Source organism: Macaca nemestrina, chromosome 15 (genome assembly GCF_043159975.1).
Source record: "Macaca nemestrina isolate mMacNem1 chromosome 15, mMacNem.hap1, whole genome shotgun sequence".
Classification (NCBI taxonomy): Eukaryota; Metazoa; Chordata; class Mammalia; order Primates; family Cercopithecidae; genus Macaca; species Macaca nemestrina.
Window position 1 is genome coordinate 96,637,557 of NC_092139.1, and position 20,561 is coordinate 96,658,117.

A 20,561-nucleotide genomic window follows, 5' to 3' on the forward strand; every position below is an offset into this window, starting at 1 on the left:
TACATAAGCTATTAATGGAATGTTTGGAGGTTCAGCATTCATGTTGATATATGTGCACGTATCTCCATTACACTTGATTTTAGAACGCCCTCGGACAACGTGAGTATTTCTCTGGCCTGGGATTATGGAGAGAGGCTTAGGTCAAATGTCAGCTCTCCACTCTGTGGCTGAGTATCCATGGGTAAGTTATGTAACCTTTGAGCCTCCAGCTGTAAAATGGGGATCAACACCACCTCCCTTGCGGAGTTGCTCTGCAGATTCAGTACCATTTGAAAGCACTTGGTACCTTGCCTGGAACATTAATAGGTACTTTCCTTACTTTCCCTCTTGGAGTCTCAGTACTGCTCTGTGACCAAGCAGGGGGGACCGTGCTTTAAGGCCCCTCTTTTAAACCTTCTGGCCACAGGGTGAGGAGTCCAAGGGGAAGCCCCCATCCAAACCATTCCCAGCATCCCTAAACTCCCCTAAGATGACTTTGTGTTGGCTTCCAGCCCTTACAGACCTCTCTTCTAGGACCGTCCTCCTGGAGGCACAGTGCACTGGCAGCATGCCCCTCTTCCCAAGGATGTAGACACAGCTTGGCCTCCAAGCCTGGGGTGTTCACCTGCCTGTGTACAACCCCCTCAAAGTGCAGGGCCGGGCGCGGTGGCTCAAGCCTGTAATCCCAGCACTTTGGGAGGCCGAGACGGGCGGATCACAAGGTCAGGAGATCGAGACCATCCTGGCTAACACGGTGAAACCCCGTCTCTACTAAAAAAAATACAAAAAAAAAAAAAAAAAGGTGCAGGGTGGACCAGGGGTCAGCTGTCTACACATTGACATGCTCTGGCAAGGAGATCCAAGGAGTTAAAAAGCTCACCTGGAACCTATGTTTCAAGTTCTTATGAAGGTACATATGTCAAGATAGAAGAGTAAGATCTATTTTATTTACTAGTTTGTAAGCCCTTGTCCCCTGTCCCACAAATGTTAGAAGCAAGCCTGCTTCTAGCATACAAAAATGCTTTCATCTGAATTACTTTCCTCTTCATAAAAATAAGAAAATAGTGTAATCAAAATAATTTTCTGCCTTCTCAATAAGTTTACCACCTGATTCAGCAATTTTCTAACACCTTCCTTTGCCTCATTGTAAGCATTCCCAGAGCGTGCTGGTTAGATGACCTTTGGGTCTACACCAGTCCAACTGAATCAGGAGAGGAGCTCCAGAATGTGCATCGGACAGTCATGCCAGAGGCCGTGTGCGATTTTAGGTTAGATCAGTGGTTCTCTGCACTACCTGAATTTCAAAATAACTGCGAAACTTCTAAAAAAAATATTGCTGCTGGGGTTTTATCCACATAGATCAAATCATCTCTAGGGGTAGGTCCTGGGCACGAGTTTTTTTGTTTGTTTGTTTTGTTTTAATCTTCCCAGTTGCCTCCTCAGTGAGCGAAGGTTGAGAAGCACAGTTGCGCCTGTGAGGAACTCAGCCTTCAGAAAGAGCCTGCGCGCCACCTCTCATCCTCCAGAGAGGCTGTAGGGTGTCCAGACTTTGCAGGCACTGTTGTTCCTCGTTAAGCCTGATGCTGCCACCTAATTAACACTTGTTTATATTAATTAGTTGCCATATGCATTGAAGGGGGGTGGTCCTTTTTGAAGTTCCTAGTTGCTGACTATATAAGATTTGGCCTGAAGTGGGACTTCTGGAAACTCAACCAAGATAACGGCTTCCAGGTTCTTCCAAAAGCTTATCTTCCAGGCATGGACAGGTAATGAAACAACCCCACTGCAGTTTTTTCCGTAACATCTTTCACCCCACAGTATCGATGGGAACAGGACAGTATCGATGGAACAGGAGGGTGTGCACAGGCTCTCCTGGGTTTTTGGTGCTCCTTGTCAGGTGTTAAAACAAAGAGGATCATTGTGTTTCTTGGAACTGGTCTAAACGTCTATGTTTAAGATTAAGATCTAGGGAAATGCATTTCCGTTTGACACCCAGTAGTTTCTGATTGTGAAAAGGGTACCAACCTGTGCAATGGCGCCGCGACCCGGCCGCGGACTCCAGCCTCTTCAGTCGGGTACCTTTAATTAGGAGAAATTAAGTGGGGCTGCTACATATTTTGAGAATAAGTAACACTATTTAAACTTAGGCAGCCATAACCACTAACTTAACCGCTGAATTCTCGCTGCTAACATGTCTCCTAAATAGATCAGCATAATCTTAACTAGGACTTAAAATGCATCATCTTCGTTCCGGAACTCAGAACCTGCAGCCGACGGGAGCCTTTGGAGGCTTAATGACCTTAATTATGGCGAGAAATATCTTCTCCCGGTGGGGAGGGGCGCGGCCGGTGGCGAGGAGGGCACTTTCCCGGGTCGGAGAAGGCCGGTTGGCAGCCCGCCCCGAAAGTCCCGGCCCGCTGGATTGGGGGTTCGGGGGTGGGGGAAAACATAGAGAAGCAGGGCTGGTGGAGGGGAGGAGGGACCCTGCGGGGCGGTGCAGGCGGGATGGGAGGAGGGAGGAGGAGGGCTCCTGGCGCAGGGAGGAGCCTCGGGAGGGGGGATGTTGGCCGCAGGGCCTCGGAGTTCTGAGCTGTGTTTGTGGCTTCAGCGCTTTGATCTCCTGCCAGGGAAACCTGGAAGGTCAGGCCGGGCTGCAGCCAAGCCCCGGAGCGAGGAGCCGGCGGGTGGAGCTGGCAGCACTGCGCCACCCACCCTCACCTCCCGACCCCCTAGGCAGTGAAGCCCGCCTGGCCGCCCTGGCCTCTCGCCCCCGATCCTACCCCTGCCCCTCTTTACCTTCTGTGTGTTGGTCTCCTGTAGACCGTAGATTAAGGGGCTCCAAGTCTTGAAAGTAAGCTAGCCAAATACCCTGCAAGTTTGGCTTAGTAAAATCGTGTATGTTGTATATACTTCAAAAGAAACCAGATTTTTTTTAAGCTGTGTGCGTCCCTTTCCTGCACCCTTCTCATCCCCACCCTAGTAGAAATTACCCAAGAGCCGCAGGTGATTTCCCTCTGGCGGTTTGTGAGTGTTAGGGTCTAGTTTGCCTCCCCCCTTCTACCACCACCACCCCCCTTCCTGGCACGAGGATTTTCTCACCGGTTACCCATGTGCTCTGGTGTGTGACCTCATTTCCTATGGAATGAAAAGTTTCTGTCGGAAAACAGGGCCCTTGGTGAGGCAGGCCTTGGGAGCCCCCTTGCCCAGCGAGAATGTCCTGTGTCATGCAGTGACTCATGCTTCAGAGAACAGCAGCTGACCAGAATGTTCAAGAGCCTGGTGCCTGGGTGGTCACTACTAAGTGAAGAACTCGAGGAGGAGGAAAGGAAAAAGTGAGGAGTGAGGATTTAAAATCCACTTAGTGGCCTCCAGAGGGAGGGGCATAACAGAACTCAAAGAGCCTGGGCTCTCTGGACTGGGGTAGGACCCGCCAAGAGGGACCTCTGGGCGTCAGGCGTGGCCAGTCCCTAGGACCGACCGGGTGTTCTCCATCGTGTTACCCGCCCTTTTCCCCTCCTTGACCACAGGAGCAGGCCTGGTGGCGGCAACAGAAACAGGGCTGGTTGCTGCCGCCCTGCATTTCAGCAGTGCGGTGTTCCAGGCTCTGGCTTTAGATGGCTGTATCTCTCAAGCCTTCAGACCTATGCTTAGGTCTCTTGTTACCCTAAATTAGGGCACCATGGAGTTGGGGATTTTGAAGCTGTGGTAAAATTTGCCACCAGTTCACTCAGAGAACCAAGGCAACAGAGCTTCGCACCAGGTGGGGAAAGCAGCCAAACCTGCACTTTCCTGGGGTTGGACCCCTGTGTGGTGTGGCCATATTTCTCCACAGGTACAGGATGAACTCCATCAGTCTTTTAGGCTGGAGGAAAGTCAAGGCCCCCTAGTGATAATGGGAGGATGCTGTGAAAATTCACATGCAGCCTGTTCTTGTGGACATGGCCAAGGGTAGTCATCTGGCCAGCTTTCTTTTGGTAAAGGTACTAAGGGAGGCTCCCATTCCTGCAGAATGGAAGAAACAAACACTGCAAGTGGCTGGGCTTGTTTTCAGAGAGCTTTGATATCCAGAGATGAGCACACGCAGGGGCTGGGGCCTGATACAGATCTGCAACAAGGCCAAGCCACTTTTAGTGCCTGGGGTCAAGGTTGGCCAGAGGAGACACGATGCCTGCATTCAAACTGACAACCAGTAAAAAGGCTGTCAGGAAATGCAACAGCAAAAGATGGCACCAGTAATAAGAAACTGAATCCTGAGAATCTAAAGTACGAAGAATATTATGTTCCAAGAAGATTTGTTAGAGAACAGACCTTTCCCAAAAGTCAAAGGGAGGAGACAGGTGGCCTAGAGTGAGCTGCAATCAGTGCTTTCAGTAGCAGGGCCCTTGGTGTTTGATGCTAACCCCTAGGGCAAAAACTGATCCTTTAGGTTAATCAACAAACATTTCTTGGCCATTTACCCTGTGCCAGGCCTTTTGCCAGGTTCTGGGAATTCAGCAGGAAAGAAGTCTGACACACTGGCTGCCCTTTAGTGAAGGAGGCATTTTAAGTAAACAATGACAGTGTGACGCCATAAGTGCCACAGTGGCAGAGCACAGCATAAGGCCACTGGGCACCGCAGCCTGAGCGAATAATACCGAGCAGAAAGAGAGAAGCAGTAAAGATGAACCCTGTGTGTGAAGGGGGTAATGTGCTCCTCATGGTTGGTTTCCTGTTACCCCAAATGAGGCCACCATTGAGTTTGGGATTTTGAAGAGAACTAAAAGAAGCTCAGTCTAGGCCGGATGTAGTGGCTCAGGCCTGTAATCCCAGCACTTTGGGAGGCCAAGGAGGGTGGATCACCTGAGGCCAGGAGTTCGAGACCAGCCTGGCCAACATGGCGAAACCCTGTCACTACTAAAAATAGAAAAAATTAGCCAGGCACGATGGTGCACACCTGTAATCCCAACTACTCGGGAGGCTGAGGCAGGAGAATCGCTTGAACCCAGGAGATGGAGGCTGCAGTGAGCTAAGATCATGCCACTGCACTCCAGCATGGGTGACAGAGTGAGACTCCATCTCAAAAAAAAAAAAAAAAAAAAAAAAAAGCTCAATCTAGTTCAACTTAGGAGTTTGAGTGTTGTGTTCAGAAATAATAAGCAGGAGGAGGTCACATCTTGCTCTAAGAGCAGCACAGTCATTGGAGAAGGCTGGTACAGGTCAGATCCATGATTGAGAATGGTCCCTCTGCTACTGCATGGAGACCGTGTTGGGGAGGGGGCAGGGGCATGCAAGGTGGGCTGGGCTCAGGAGCCCCCAGAGGAGAATGTTGTTGAGACTCATGTCAGAAATCTGGTGTCCTGGCCAGGGTGGCAGCAGTGGGGATGAAAAAACGATGGAGAATCAGCAAAATTTGGCAAGCCATTGGGCATAGGTGAAAAGGCAAAGGGCTGCAGTTTTGACTTGGCCCCGTGGGTGAAGGAATGGGAGAGATGGGGTACCTCCTTGAGGAGGGAGCCCAGGTTGTAGGGAAGTAAGGATTGTATGAAGAGCAGGCCCATGTCAAGACCCAAGGAGCAGAGTCCTAAAGCCTGCTCCATAGAGTTGCTGTAAACAGGCTTTGTGTCCAAAAAAGTTTGGGATGCTGGGTAAAATAGGAGTCTCTCGCATATTAATGATGTATATGTCAGGGATAGCTCTGGAATATGCAGCATTTCTCAAAGGACACTGACCAGGAAAATCATTCCCTTAGATGCACTTTGGGAAAGGCTACTATAGAGATATGAGGCAAGTGAAGCCATGTTCTTAATTTCTTACCCATTTGCCCTTGGAACTAAATGTACATGCTCTTCCTTAGGACTCTCCTGGCCTCTTCAGAGAGGGATCTACCAGCACCATGGGCAGGATGTGTGCTTGGTGAGGACAGGAGTCTGTGACCATGCTTGCTGCCTGCTGCTGTATGAGTCCCCAGGGTCTAGAACACATAGTAACCAGTTAATAACTACCGTAGAACAACTAAATTAATATATGGTTAATGCAAATAGAATTTGACTGTGTTAATTTGAGTATGAACCATGCCCAGGGCCATCTGCTTTGTTAGGCTTTTTTTTTTTTTTTTTAAAGACACACGGAGTCTTGCTATATTGGCCAGGCTGGTCTCAAACTCCTGGCCTCAAGTGATCCTCCCACCTCAGCCTCCCAAAGTGCTGGGATTACAGGTGTGAGCCACCATGCCTAGCCATGTTAGGCTTTATGGGGCATACCAGTGTGGTCAGTAAGGTCTACCTCCTGGCTCCTGGGAGTTTCTGTTAATCTCCAAGGGTATGCCTGGCACCCAAGCTAGGCCTTTATGTATAGGACATCGATACCCTTTGACTCAGCAGGACCACTCATGGCTATTTTAAGGACCGTTGCCTCTAGAATATGAGTACAAGGATATGAATACAACACTGTTTATAACAGAGAAAATGTAGAAATCTGCTATATGCCTCTCAGGGAGATGGTCATTAAAGGAGCTCTGAATAACCATACAATGGAATGATATGTGTAGCTGGTAAGAAAAATGAACGTTTTCCCACATCAATGCATATATTGTTGAGTAAATTGTTTTTTTTTTTTTTTTTTTTTTTTGAGATGGAGTCTCGATCTGTCGCCCAGGCTGGAGTGCAGTGGCGCGATCTCGGCTCACTGCAAGCTCCGCCTCCCGGGCCGACGCCATTCTCCTGCCTCAGCCTCCCGAGTAGCTGGGACCACAGGCGCCCGCCTCCGCGCCTGGCTAATTTTTTGTATTTTTAGTAGAGACGGGGTTTCACCGTTTTAGCCAGGATGGTCTCGATCTCCTGACCTTGTGATCCACCCGCCTCAGCCTCCCAAAGTGCTGGGATTACAGACGTGAGCCACTGCGCCCGGCCTTGTTGAGTAAATTGTTGAGTTAAGGGGGGAGTAGAGTACAGAACAGTGTATGTCCAATATGTCCAATGTATTTATTTTTAACAAAATTTTTAACAGCCGGGGTCTATGTTGCCCAGGCTGGCCCTCAAGCTCCTGGGCTCAAGCGATCCTCCCTCCTCAGCCTCCCAAGTAGCTGGGATTATAGGTACTCATCCAGCATATTTTTAACTACATTTTGGTGTGTGTGTGTCTGCAACACATATGCATTTTATTCTTGCCAATATATGGGTTTAAAAAACATTGGAGCCAGGCGCGGTGGCTCAAGCCTGTAATCCCAGCATTTTGGGAGGCCGAGACGGGTGGATCACAAGGTCAGGAGATCGAGACCATCCTGGCTAACACGGTGAAAACCCGTCTCTACTAAAAAATACAAAAAACTAGCTGGGCGAGGTGGCAGGCGCCTGTAGTCCTAGCTACTCGGTAGGCTGAGGCAGGAGAATGGCGTAAACCCGGGAGGCGGAGCTTGTAATGAGCGGAGATCCCGCCACTGCACTCCAGCCTGGGCGACAGAGCGAGACTCCGTCTCAAAAAAAAAAAAAAAAAAAATTGGAGGATATAAACCACACCATTATGTTAAAATGCTGGGATATAGGGGGTAACAGATGAGTTATTTTTTGCTTTCAGTAGCTGAGTTATTTTAAATTGTTCACCTCATACACATATTACCCTTATAAATAGCAAAAACTCTAAAGATGATCGTATTTTCAGGGAAAATGTATTACAGAAGTAGTAAACAACAGAAGAGAAACCCTAAGATATTAGAGCTCAGAGAGAGGTATCTTACCTGTCCTTTGGCTGAGGAGAAGCACCATTGGTTTTATGGAAAAGGTTGCACAGGAACTTGACCTTGAAGGATTAGTAGTATTCGTATTAATATGATCAGCTCATTATAGTTCACTCTAAAGTGTCTGTCTGCATGTGAAATATCATCTAGAGAGTTACCCTCAAACTGACTTCTTTCTCCCTTCCACCCAGCTCATCAACAGGCCACCTAACCCAGAAATTAAATCTGTTGACAAATTTGCCTGTATTGTCTGTGCCAGTTTAGCTATCTTGTCATTTATGCAGGTAAATAAGAGTTGGGTGGGTATATAAGGAGGGACATTAAAATTTGATATGGATTTTATTGAGATTATTCATAATCTTTATATTCTTTGGCACAGGGCCTATGTCCTCTGAAAACTAGAAATGGAAACCAATATTTATTCAATGTAGTATTAATTATAATTTTAAAAACTGGAACAACCCAAATATCAGAAATACATGTGTAGCATATAAGGAAAAAAAATCACAGCCATTTAAAATATTTACAAAGAATTTTTAATAACTTAGAAGCTTATGATAAAAAAGCCAGAAGGCAAAATTGTATTCAGTAGAGGCAAAAAAAAAGTCTGTTTGGGGCTCCCATATGTCTGCAACTTCCTGTAAGAGGTTGAAGACATATCTTCATATTAGCACTAACAGTCCAGCTTCCTTGGTTATCTTATGGTCAGGAATGTGAGACAAATGAGATTTTTAGTCATCTTTTGGGTTATTTTCTATTAAAACTGTATTCTGTCAAAGTTTTCCTGCAATAAAGGGTAGGCACTAGGGATACCACATCCAAGAGCTTGACAGAGGAACAGGTAAACAGGTGAAAGTGGAATCCGTGTCCCAAAGACTCCAGGGAATAGGTATGGGGGTAGGTCCAAGCCCCATACCAAGTCTGGGTATAACTACACACACTGGAGAAAATGCCAGATCCATTCCTGAGTGGAATTCCTGGTATGTGGCAGGCTCTAGGCTTCACGTTTTCCCACCCACAAAGTGGTGATGGGACAATTCTCATCATAATTGGTACATTTGCACTGGGACATTCTAGACTCACTCTTACTAATAAAAGCACTTCCTTATGAGAAAAGCACATCACATTCAGAGTTAGGGAGCACTTTCTTTTTACCAGTAATAACCTGAGTATGGTACCAGGCAGGCTTGCTTTCACTTATAATAAACATTTATTGAATAACCATAGGAGTGGTAAGTACCAACCACAGTAGAACCCTGTCTTCTAGAGGCTGGAATTTTGTACTTTGCAAATGTATTTTAAGGGTGCAAGTGTTTGCTCTGTTGCTACTTGTCTCAGTGACTACATTGTCTAGTCTTGGGTCCAGCAGCCCTGGGAAGGTAAATAAGGGACCATGGCAACTTTATATTCAGCACTCTGCTTTGGATTTCCAGTCACCTGCTGGCTGGTGCCAACCTGCCCTGGCCTGAGCAAGGATGGAAGTAGCAAAGGTGATGAAGAATGTGAAGATACCCTTGTGGGTGAGGAAGAGGGAAGGGCACACAGAGGGCAGCAAGACAAGGCCTTTGGCTGCTTCTGGGAGGCCTTGCCAAAACTTCCCACCTGTGTTCTGCGGTCACACCCGTCTCTTAATCTTGCACTCCAGGCTGTGCACAGTTTAGGGATAACGGCCCTCTCCAGCTACAGCCCAGTTTACCAGTGACTTTCATCCAACCATATCCACCAGGCTGCATCCCATCCTTTCTTTGAAAGGGCCCCAGCTTCAGAGTTTTGCACGTTAAGTATGTGACTTAAAGATCCTCAAGATAGGATTTCTGGTGGTCACAAGACTGTGAACTCCTAACTAGGGTCTAGGTTTGTTTTGAAATAATATTCTGGTCTACACTTGAGTAAGTAAAATGGTGAATGATCTATGAGAGTGATTGGTTCAAGGAATATGCCTCATCAATTTTTAAACTGAAAATATGGGCAAGGGGCAGAGAATGACCAAGTAATGTTCTGTGTGTGTGTGTTTTTTTTTAAGACAGGGTCTCGCCCTGTCACCCAGGCTGGAGTGCAGTGACACAATCATGGCTCACTACACCTTCAGCCTCCTGGGCTCAAGCAGTCCACCTCAGCCTCCTGAGTAGGTGGGACTACAGGTGAACGCCACCATGCCTGGATAGTTTTTAACTTTTTTGTGGAGACGGTCTTGCTATATTACCCAGGCTAGTCTTGAACTCCTGGCTTCAAGCAATCCTCCTGCCTCAGCCTCCAAAAGTGCTGAGATTACAGGCATGAGCCACTGCACCTGGCCTGTATTTTTTTAAATTTCCTTTCCGAACAATATAATAAAGGTGTCTTCTTCTAAATATGGGTTATTCGTAGCCTATTTTAAATCCTAAACTGGCTTCTGACAAGCGAATTCCCAATAGGGTCTTAGCTTGGCTTCTCTCCTGTCCAGTCCTGGTATGTACAGGAAGTGCAAACTTATTTTAATAGTAGTTTACATTAAATGTAATTTTAAAAGTAGATCACCTGTGTGAATGAAGCATTTTCTCAAACAAGATATGTGTCCTTAGATCCCGTACATTAGCCTGGTTGTATTGGAAGTCAAGCTGTAAATGGAATTTAAGTACCATATATATATATAGAGAGAGAGAAACAGGTTCAAAACCCTGGGCTCAAGTGATACTCCCGCCTCAGCCTCCCGAGTAGCTGGGATTACAGGCCCATGCAACTGCAACCAGCTGCCTTATTATTGACCTGCCCTCTTCACTGTAAAAGCCAGGAAACATATCACCATGTCCAAGATTTTGTGAAAAACGTATTTTATGTCTCTCAAATGGATCATGCTTCATTCGGAACCTCTAAGTCCTTGAGACCTCCACGTTCTGGGCGGAGCAGGGAAGCCTGAACTTTAAGAAGGCCATGTGGCTAAATGGCTTCCCTGAGGCATGTCTCTCCTGGGAAGGCATTCCCTACCCCAGATCCTGCAGCCTTTCATCCCGAGGCCATTAGACTCTCCAGGTGCACCCGCATCAAAGTGCAGGTACCGCACAGCGCTCCTGATCTGGACTTATCTGAATTGCACATTCCCCGAGGGTGCTGTTTGATGTGCTTGATTGTGGAATGAAAGCCAAATAAAGGAATGAGAGGGCCTGTTTATTTCCTCATTTTTAGTGCTTTTCCTCAGGGCCCTTCTATGTCTGGAGAAGGAATTTATGAAAAAGCCTGGGATACCACCTAAGCGGAAAACACCAGCATCTACTTACAATTATATTAACTCTGGCATCCATGAGATCCATGAGCTGTTGGCCTCAGGCAAAGTAGTCTGTGTCCCTAAAGAACTCTATGGATAGCCAGTATGGTTGTCCATGGCTCATGCCTGTAATCTCAGCACTTTGGGAGGCCGGAATGGGAGGATCACTTGAGCCCAGGAGCTCAAGACCAACCTGGGCAACATAGTGAGACCTTGTCTCTACAAAAAAAAAAAAAAAAAAAAAAAAAATTAGCCTGGCATGGTAGCATGCACCTGCAATCCCAGCTACTCAGGAGGCTGAGGCAGGAGGATCATTCCAACCCAGGAGTTTCAGGCAGCAGTGAGCTGTGATTGCACCACTCCAGCCCAGGTGACAGAGTGAAAGCCCATCTCTGATAGATAGAAAGATAGATAGCTCTATGGTGGAGGAAAGTGACGCCACCCTGGCTTCACACTTTCTCAGCTGTCATCAACATCCTCTCTTCCTGGAGGAGGGTGACAGGGCCAGTGCAGTTCTGAGTTGCTCTGATAGCCCACTGCTTCTCAGTTGAGTGGCCAAGGCTGGGAATTTAGAAAGGACCCTAGTCATAATAACATAGGCGGCCTCCCCGCACCCACCCACCCCCCCCTTTTTTTTTTTTCCTGAGACTGGAGTCTTGCTCTGGAGTCTCCCAGGCTGGAGTGCAGTGGCCAGATCTCAGCTCACTGCAAGCTCCGCCTCCCAGGTTTACGCCATTCTCCTGCCTCAGCCTCCCAAGTAGCTGGGACTACAGGCACCCACCACCTTGCCCGGCTAGTTTTTTATATTTTTTTAGTAGAGATGGGGTTTCACCGTGTTAGCTAGGATGGTCTCCATCTCCTGACCTCGTGATCCGCCCGTCTTGGCCTCCCAAAGTGCTGGGATTACAGGCTTGAGCCACCGCGCCCGGCCCCCCCCTTTTTTTTTTGAGACAGAGTGTCACTCACTCTCGCCCAGGCTGGAGTGCCGTGGCATGATCTCTGCAACCTCTGCCTCCCAGGCTCAAGCGATTCTCCTGCCTCAGCCTCCCGGAGTACAAGCACATGCCACCACATCCAGCTGATTTTTTGCATTTTTGGTAGAGACAGGCTTTCACCATGTTGGCCAGGCTGGTCTGGAACTCCTGACCTCAGGTGATCCACCAGCCTCAGCCTCCCAGAGTGCCGGAATTACAGGCATAGGCCATCGTGCCCAGCCATCCCCCACCGCCTTATTTTTAACAGATGGGGAAACTGAGGCTGAGGCTGAAAGCGATTGAGTGACTTGTCCACTGTTAGCAGCATGCCAGTGGCAGAGGCAGGAATAGCTCCCAGCATTCATTCCTGACTCCTAGACTAGCAATCTGGTGATGAAACAGGGTGTGGTGAACAATGCATTGAGACTTTCAATGCATTGAATCTCCATTCAAAAAGAAAGGGTCCCCTGCAAGACAAGGACAGATTGTCCAGGGTGCCAGAACTTCTTGAACTGCCAAGGAACTTGCAGTATACTGAAGATTTTACTGAAGTTGTTTTTGGTACTGTTTGGTGCTAAATACAAGGAATTGGTTTGTTGTAAAAGCTATAGGGTGAGACTGCCCTCTAGTGGCCCAGTGGAGCCATTGGTCTAGCTGTGTTCTGGGCAATGTTGCTTTCTCACGCCCCGTCAATGTAGAGTGATTATTCCTATGGAAAGGAATTTCAATTTTATTCTTTCTCAAGCACTGTGGCCAATATTAACTCTATTGATCTCTAAGCACTAGCCATCATTTGCCCATCTTATAGAAGGCTGGTTTTGCCTTCTATACATACACACATTAGAAGTGTCCTACTTCTCTAACAAGATTCAGGCTCCTAAAAGCCAGGGTATGCATGTATGTATGTATGTATTTTGTGAAGACAGGGTCTTGCGCTGTCACTCAGGCTAGAATGAAGTGGTCCAATCACAACTCAATCTCTACCTCTTGGGCTCAATCAAACCTCCTGCCTCAGCCTCCTGAGTAGCTGAGACTACAGGCATGCCCTGCCACACCGAGCTAATTTTTCTGTTATTTTTTAGATATGGGGTCTTGCTCTGTTGCCTAGACTGGTCTCGAACTCCAGCCAGGCTATATCTTAAGTCTTGTTTTTCCACAGCTTCTACCTTGCTGTCACCTTAGCTGGACATGGAATTAGAAGGTTCTTTGGGATGGAAAGGAGTCCTTCCCCCACCTCCCCCAAAAAGAATCCCATCACTTCTCATTTGTTCCTAAAACATTCTAATCTCATCTCTCTGATCGGTAGTTCCCCAAATGGTTGAATCATCTGAATCCCCCAGAAAGCGTACACAACTCAGTTTCCTGGGCCTGACTCCAGCTCTGCTCAATCAGTCTCTGTGGTTTGAGCCAGGAAATCTGCTTTACAAACTTCCCAAGTGGCTTTTGATGTGTAGCCAGGTCTGGCAGCCAACTGCCTCAAAACCCCATTTACAATTATTTTTCACAGCTCCCACCACCGACAGTGTCTCCAGAGGTTTTCAGCTTGTGTCACTTATTAAAATTAACCATTTTGAGACTCATTCAGAAATACTCAATATATTCTTCTAACTGGGTGACATGGGAAGGAAAAAGGAACCACATGAGATGGACCAAAGGCATTTGCTTTGGTTGCCAGTGACTCTGAAACAGGAAATACTGAAATCAGTACCTCTGTACTGACCGGGCAGGTTGTTAATGTGTAGGTCGTTTTCAGTATTTGGGCTGGATAGGAAGACAAAAGTTTGTTAAGTAATCAATTATGTATTTTCCCCTATTATAAGTCATCTGACCTCACAATTACTATACAAGGTAGGTGAAATTGTCCTCTTTAAAAAAAAAAGTTTTTTAATTGACAGATAATAATTGTACATATTCGTGGGGTACATAGTGATAATACATACAAGGTATAGTGATCAGATCAGGGTAATTAGCATATCCATTATCTCAAACATTTATCACTTCTTTGTATTGGGAATATCCTCCTCCTAGCTATTTGAAACTATGTATTATTGTTAACTCTAGTTATCGGTCCCCTTCTTTATAGATGGGAAAATTGAGGGTTAGGAAAGTGAGGTAACGTCCCTGATGTCACATAAGTTGGTAACTGTCAGATTCTGCATTTGATTACAGGCCTGAATGCCAAGGCCAGCTTTGGAAAGGTAAGAGGACCAGAGGGCCAACCTGCTCTTTTTTACTCTGGCAGGCCAAGCGAGCGGTACAGCGGGGAGCTACTGCAGTCATCTTTGATGTGTCTGAAAACCCAGAAGCTATTGACCAGGTAAACTCCTCAGGCCATGCCAACACTGCAGCCTCCCTGAGAAAGCCACTTCCTTTAGTGAGCTTGGCTTGTCCCGGTTATGTCACCCTCATCTCAGGGCATTTGCTCTTGTCTTCTGAAGTTAGATGTCCATGTTTAGGCATAATCCCCAAGGGAGGTGTACTGGGCGAGGTTAAGAGCCAGGGAATTGGGGCACAGGAGGCATTTTCTCTTTTTTCCCCCCGAGACAGTCTTGCTGTGTCGCCAGGCTGGAGTGTACTGACACAATCTCAGCTCACTGCAATCTCCACCTCCCGGGTTAAAATGATTCTCCTGCCTCAGTGTCCCAAGTATCTGGGATTATAGGCATGTGCCACCACGCCTGGCTAATTTTTGTATTTTTAGTAGAGATGGGGTTTCACCATGTTGGCCAGGCTGGAACTCTTGACCTTGTGATCCATCTGCCTCAGCCTCCCAAAGTGCTGGGATTACAGGCGTGAGCCACTGCGCCGGGCTCATGGGGCATTTTCTAAGACCTTTCTGGCCCTTCTGCTTGCCCAGTCCATCCCAAAACAAGCGTTATTCTCAGCCTTGCTCTTTTGGGAACTCTGTAATGTTCCCAAAAGAACATTGGGAAGGCTGTAATGTTGGAAGAGCTGGAGGATTCCAGACAGGTATTCAATGTTCCTTCCCTCCAGCCTTTCTTTCTACTGCTTCTTAAAGTAAGCACACCTTTTAACCAGAGCCCTCTTTTCTTCCTTAGCTGAACCAGGGCTCGGAAGACCCACTCAAGAGGCCGGTGGTGTATGTGAAGGGTGCAGATGCCATTAAGCTGATGAACATCGTCAACAAGCAGAAAGTGGCTCGAGCAAGGATCCAGCACCGCCCTCCTCGAGTGAGCCTCCACACTGTTTGGCACAGGCTCAGGGCCTTCTCTGCTACTACCTGTCCCTTTATTTCCCTTGGCCTTTCATTCCTATCTCTCTAAAATGCTGGCAACCCCAGGTTCCTGCAGGCTTAGATCACCTGCTGGACTCAAGGCCAGGGAGAAATGTTACTCGTGTTCCTTTACAGCGAATTTGAAAAATCCTACCAGAAATAGATACCTTTGTGCTAAGATGTCTCTGGCCTCTTCCACCTGGCATTCCCTCTTGGCAATCCCTCATCCTTTCTTTTCCATCCCATCTCCCTCTGAAAGGCAAACTGAGGAGGACTGAGCACCTGCCTTCCCCTGTCTTCCTTCTTCAATCTGACTTAGACACTAGAAAAAAGGCTTGTATTTCCTTCTTCCTGTAAAGTAGATTACCTTATTGAAACTCCCCAAGTTAATTTAAGTCTGGAAAAGTTAGCTTTCAACTGGGATTGAGTTCGATGGCTAATGAATAGCATCTGCATCTCTTAAGTATGTGGAAGAGACACTACTGGCCACTAACTCTTAACCGGCCTCTTCTGCTCAAACCTCAAGCTGAAGAATTCCAGGAACCTTGGGCTGGTGCCCTATATTGGTGTTATTTCCTCCTCACAAATATTGGGACATTCACAATGTAGGATGATGCTTTCCCATGCACAACATAGCCGGATACATGCAGCTTCCACTTTGCAAAGCTCTATTCCCATTGGCCAAATGGAGGTCCCAGATAAGGTGGCTGCGAGGTTTTAGGAGGCAGTGAGGAAAAGGTAAGAACTAAAAGTAGAGGGAGTTTGCTGAACTGACTTGCTGGCTTCTTTTTAAAGGAAAAAAAAAGCGCTTTGGTAAATATGACGCATTGTAGTGGAAGCTGATATTTGTGGAAGCAGCATACAATTTTCTGAGTTGTTGTAAACCATTAATTATATGGTTAGTAATCACTGTTCCCTCAAAACATGACACTTACTCTTTTGTCCTATAAATGTGATTATTTGTGTTTATTTGGAAGGGCCTTTCTTACCAGTTACAGCCAACTTTGCAGTATTCCACAGGGAGCCAGGCTTTACCAAGAGTCCCCTTGGCTCTTGGGGGGCCTGGCTGAGATCGCCACAGGCATCCCCCTGGGCCACACCGAAGGCACTACATGGGCCTAGGGAGCACACCATGTACATGTGAGCAGAACCCCAGGAGTTTCCTGCAAATTGAGGGGAAACTCATCCCAGTCACCCCATCTTTATCCTGACCAAGCCAAGATAGCCCATGTGCCGATTACCAGGCTGCAGAGAGGCTGTGACTCACTGTGTCTGTGTTCCATTCCAGCAACCCACTGAATACTTTGACATGGGGATTTTCCTGGCTTTCTTCATCGTGGTCTCCTTGGTCTGCCTCATCCTTCTTGTCAAAATCAAGCTGAAGCAGCGACGCAGTCAGGTAGGGCCTCTATGTGTAACCCATGAGCAGTAACCCCTGTTGCCCTGACACTGGGGAAAACCAGGACTCTTACCACCTTATTTTTTGATGGTGCAACATGGAGCCTCACAGCTGTGGACTCTGAGCTCTGCAGCGTGTTCCCAGTGGCCTAGAAACAGCAAAGATGGAAAAAAAGTAAGCGCAAACTAGGCCAGGCACCATGGCTCACGCCTGCAATCCCAGCACTTTGGGAGGCTGACGCAGGCAGATCACTTGAGCTCACGAGTTCAAGACCAGCCTGGTCAACATGGCAAAACCCCGTCTCTAGCAAAAATATAAAAATTATCTGGGCATGGTGGCACGTACCTGTAGTCCTAGCTACTTGGGAGACTGAGGTGGGAGGATCACTTGAGCCTGGGGGACAGAGGTTGCAATGAGCTATGATCGCACCACTGCATTCCAGCCTTAGTAACAGAGTAAGACCCTGTCTCAAAAAAAAAAAAAAAAAAAAAAGAGAGAGAGAGCAAAACTTACAGCCCAGTGCCTTCTCTGTTCTAAAAGGGCTAGTCCTACAAAGGCTGAGCATTGGGAATATCCCCAGCAGGTGTTTCGAAGGAAGTGTTTATTTTATTTTTTTATTTATTTGAGACAAGATCTCACTCTGTCACCCAGGCTGGAGTGCAGTGGCATGATCTCGGCTCACTGCAACCTCCACCTCCCAGGGTCAAGTGAATCTCGTGCCTCAGCCTCCCGAGTAGCTGGAATTACAGGCACCCGGCTAATTTTTGTATTTTTAGTAGAGATGGGGTTTCAACATGTTGGCCAGGCTGGTCTCAAACTCCTAACCTCAGGTGATCCGCCTGCCTTGGCCTCCCAAAATGCTAGGATTACAGGCATGAGCCACCGCGCCTGGCCCAAAGGAAGTGTTTAAATCAATGTTAATAAGTATTATAAACACTCCACAGGTCTAGAATATGTGCTGTGGCAGTCTGAATTTTGAGTGCTTTCTCAGAAGTCTATTCTGGCGTGATTGAGAAGTGTTTGCCTTGTCCCAGTGCATCAAGTGGCGCCCTAGAGCCTTGGTCCTCAGATAGGATCTGTGGTCCAGCAGCAACAACAGCACCTGGAAGCCTGATAGAAATGCAGGGTCTCAGGCCCCACTTCAGACCACCTACACAGTATACCAGGCTCTCCGGGTGATGCTTGATGAACAGTAGCTGCTGTAGCACTGCAGCTACCACATCACTTTGTGCTTGTAGGAAGGAGAAACTCAGGGGTGGAGGGTGGTGAGAGGATAAGCAGAGATCTGGACCCGCAAATGTATGGCAGGGTCATGTCTCAGGGGAGAGATGGTGGATCCTGGAAGGCAATCTGTAGAGAAGAGAATCACCAAAGTTCTCATGAAGGTTAAGCGACCAACCCCAACAGGATGATGGCTTGTGTTTTTTAAGCACAGCCTATTTGCCAGGGGCTAAGCACTTACACATTGTCTATTTACTATCACCACCTCTTTCAACAGAAAGAGGAGGAACCCTTGGCATAGAACAGGTTGATAACTGAGGGTCTGGCAGAGTTAGGAGGCAGCAAGTCCAGGTAATTGGAGGAGACCCCTGCCTTCAAATCAGAGAGACCCCTGCTAGTCTTGCCACTTGGGAAAAGCCTAGGTTGATGTCGTGGACGCCCCATGCGTCTGGAGAATATGTGCTATGGCAGTCCGAGTTTTGAGCGACTTCTCAGAAGTGTTCTGGCGTGATAGAGAATTGTCCGCCTGACCCAGTGAATCGAGTGTCATGTCCCTGGGGTGACTGCCACTGTCATATGTACTGGACCCTCACACAGACCACATTCTGCCATGCAGAATTCCATGAACAGGCTGGCTGTGCAGGCTCTGGAGAAGATGGAAACCAGAAAGTTCAACTCCAAGAGCAAGGGGCGCCGGGAGGGGAGCTGTGGGGCCCTGGACACACTCAGCAGCAGCTCCACATCCGACTGTGCCATCTGTCTGGAGAAGTACATTGATGGAGAGGTAATGGCAGAAGCAGTCTCATCCTGGGTGGGAAAACATAGACAGGTCAGCAGAGGTGCCCAAGACCTAGAAGGACAGGGCCCTGTGTTCCATCACACACATCAACTTTTAGAGTCGCTCTTCTGAAAATTCTGAGACTTAACTTGATACTTGACTGGGTGTTTTTACTTACAAAGAGACGGGATTTTATATCCCTCACTTTTTTTTCTTGTAGCTCTTTAAAAATTTTAGGCCTAGTATCATGCCTGTAGTCCTAGCTACTTGGGAGGCTGAGGTGGAAGGATCAGTTGAGGCTAGGAATTCGAGGCTGCAGTGAGCTATTATTACACCACTGCATGCCAGCCTGGGCAACAGAGTGAGACCTTGTCTCTCTCAGAAAGAAAATTTCAGACCTTCAGAAAAGACTAGTACCATAGACGATATATGTTAAGGGCCTAGAATCATCCATGATGTACATTTTGCCACACTTGCTCACCCTCCCTCACTCTCCCTCTTTCTAGACAGATACATACATAAACATATTTGGGGGGTAGGGCGCAAACCACTTGAGAATTACAGACATTTGATGCCCCTTTGCTGAAAATATTCCACTGCTGCAGAGACTGTTGGATGGAAACGGAATTTTTGCAGAATAGAATAGTTAGATTCTTACACAGACTCTGGATTCTAATCCTGGCCTGGGTGGATTCTAGTTTTGTGACCTTGGGCAAGTGATTTTGTTTTCTTGTGACATGGGCCCAACACTGACCAGTATTCCAGGTGATAATGAGGGTTCCATGAGAAGATCCAGGGTAGACCCTTTGTCATTCTGTCAGGCACAGTGTTAAGTATGAGCTGGAATATTGTGCTAGACAGGTCAGAATATTGAAAGACAAAGTAAAATGAGCAAATGTGGAAGATGCTTAGGCTTAGGAACTCTGAAGGTGGTTCTATCCCAATAACTCCATCTGTCTAGATAGGCTGCTTTTCTTATAAACCATGTACCCCCATGATAAGGTTCAGGGTCCAGTAAAGGAGGGGAGAGCAGAGCTTTGCCCCTTTGCTGCCCCATCTGTCAATCATGAGTCCCAGGCATCTTCCTTTCTACTCTTGCCCATTTGGGATACCCGGGGGTAGGCAGCACCTCAGAGATGCAGAATATCTTGGGGTATACCTGGTCCTCTCTCCATACCCCTAGGCCTCGCATCCTCACTAGCATAAGGTCTTGGCCTTCCCTGGGTGGAGGCATGAGTGTGCTTGCCCTCCTCCAACTACAGGAAAGACGCCTGCCTCTGTGCGTGCCCACTCCCTTAACACTGAGGACTGTGGTGGGGGCTGACTGCTGGCAGTTTCCTTCTCCCTACAACATATGGGTGGGCCCTGCTTCTAGGAAATTGAGCCCTAATTGGAGGTGGGGAGGAGAGCAGAAGGTGGGGAGGGGAGTGGGGAAGGGCACTGGCATGCAGTACAGTGCTCCTTGGTCTGTGCTGGGCTCTGCAGGAGGACACACTTGCGAGGCTGAAGGCAGACCCGTGTCCCCTCTCTCCCTGCCCAGGAGCTGCGGGTCATCCCCTGTACTCACCGGTTTCACAGGAAGTGCGTGGACCCCTGGCTGCTGCAGCACCACACCTGCCCCCACTGTCGGCACAACATCATAGGTAACTGTCACCTGCCTCAGCCATTGCTGAAGAGTCAAGTTAGAGGACGCTGTCCCTACCAAGTGCCTAGCTAGAGTGTGACACACACCACACGCTTGGGAGCGAGCAGAGCCACTGTGGCACTGTCCTCTGGACTTGGAGGCCTGGCAGCCCTGGGTTTTGGAGGTTGTCTGCACAACCCTTAGGAGAGCCTGGCATTAAGAATCACCCTGGGCCGGGCGCGGTGGCTCAAGCCTGTAATCCCAGCACTTTGGGAGGCCGAGACGGGCGGATCACAAGGTCAGGAGATCGAGACCAGCCTGGCTAATACGGTGAAACCCCGTCTCTACTAAAAAAAATACAAAAAAACTAGCCGGGTGAGGTGGCGGGCGCCTGTAGTC

At 47.8% G+C, this 20,561-nt stretch overlaps 1 protein-coding gene across 7 annotated transcripts in view; it reads left to right on the forward strand.

Annotated features, from left to right (window-relative positions):
• The window catches only part of LOC105487279 (zinc and ring finger 3), a 177,084-nt gene that overhangs the window by 147,225 nt on the left and 9,298 nt on the right, over positions 1-20,561 (forward strand). For all 7 annotated transcript variants that reach the window (XM_011750729.2, XM_071080343.1, XM_071080339.1 and 4 more), the window contains exons 3-7: positions 14,148-14,222; positions 14,965-15,096; positions 16,429-16,539; positions 18,377-18,544; positions 20,079-20,181. In XM_011750729.2, the coding sequence (XP_011749031.2) occupies positions 14,148-14,222; positions 14,965-15,096; positions 16,429-16,539; positions 18,377-18,544; positions 20,079-20,181 (589 nt within the window). The remainder of the gene's footprint in view (positions 1-14,147; positions 14,223-14,964; positions 15,097-16,428; positions 16,540-18,376; positions 18,545-20,078; positions 20,182-20,561) is intronic.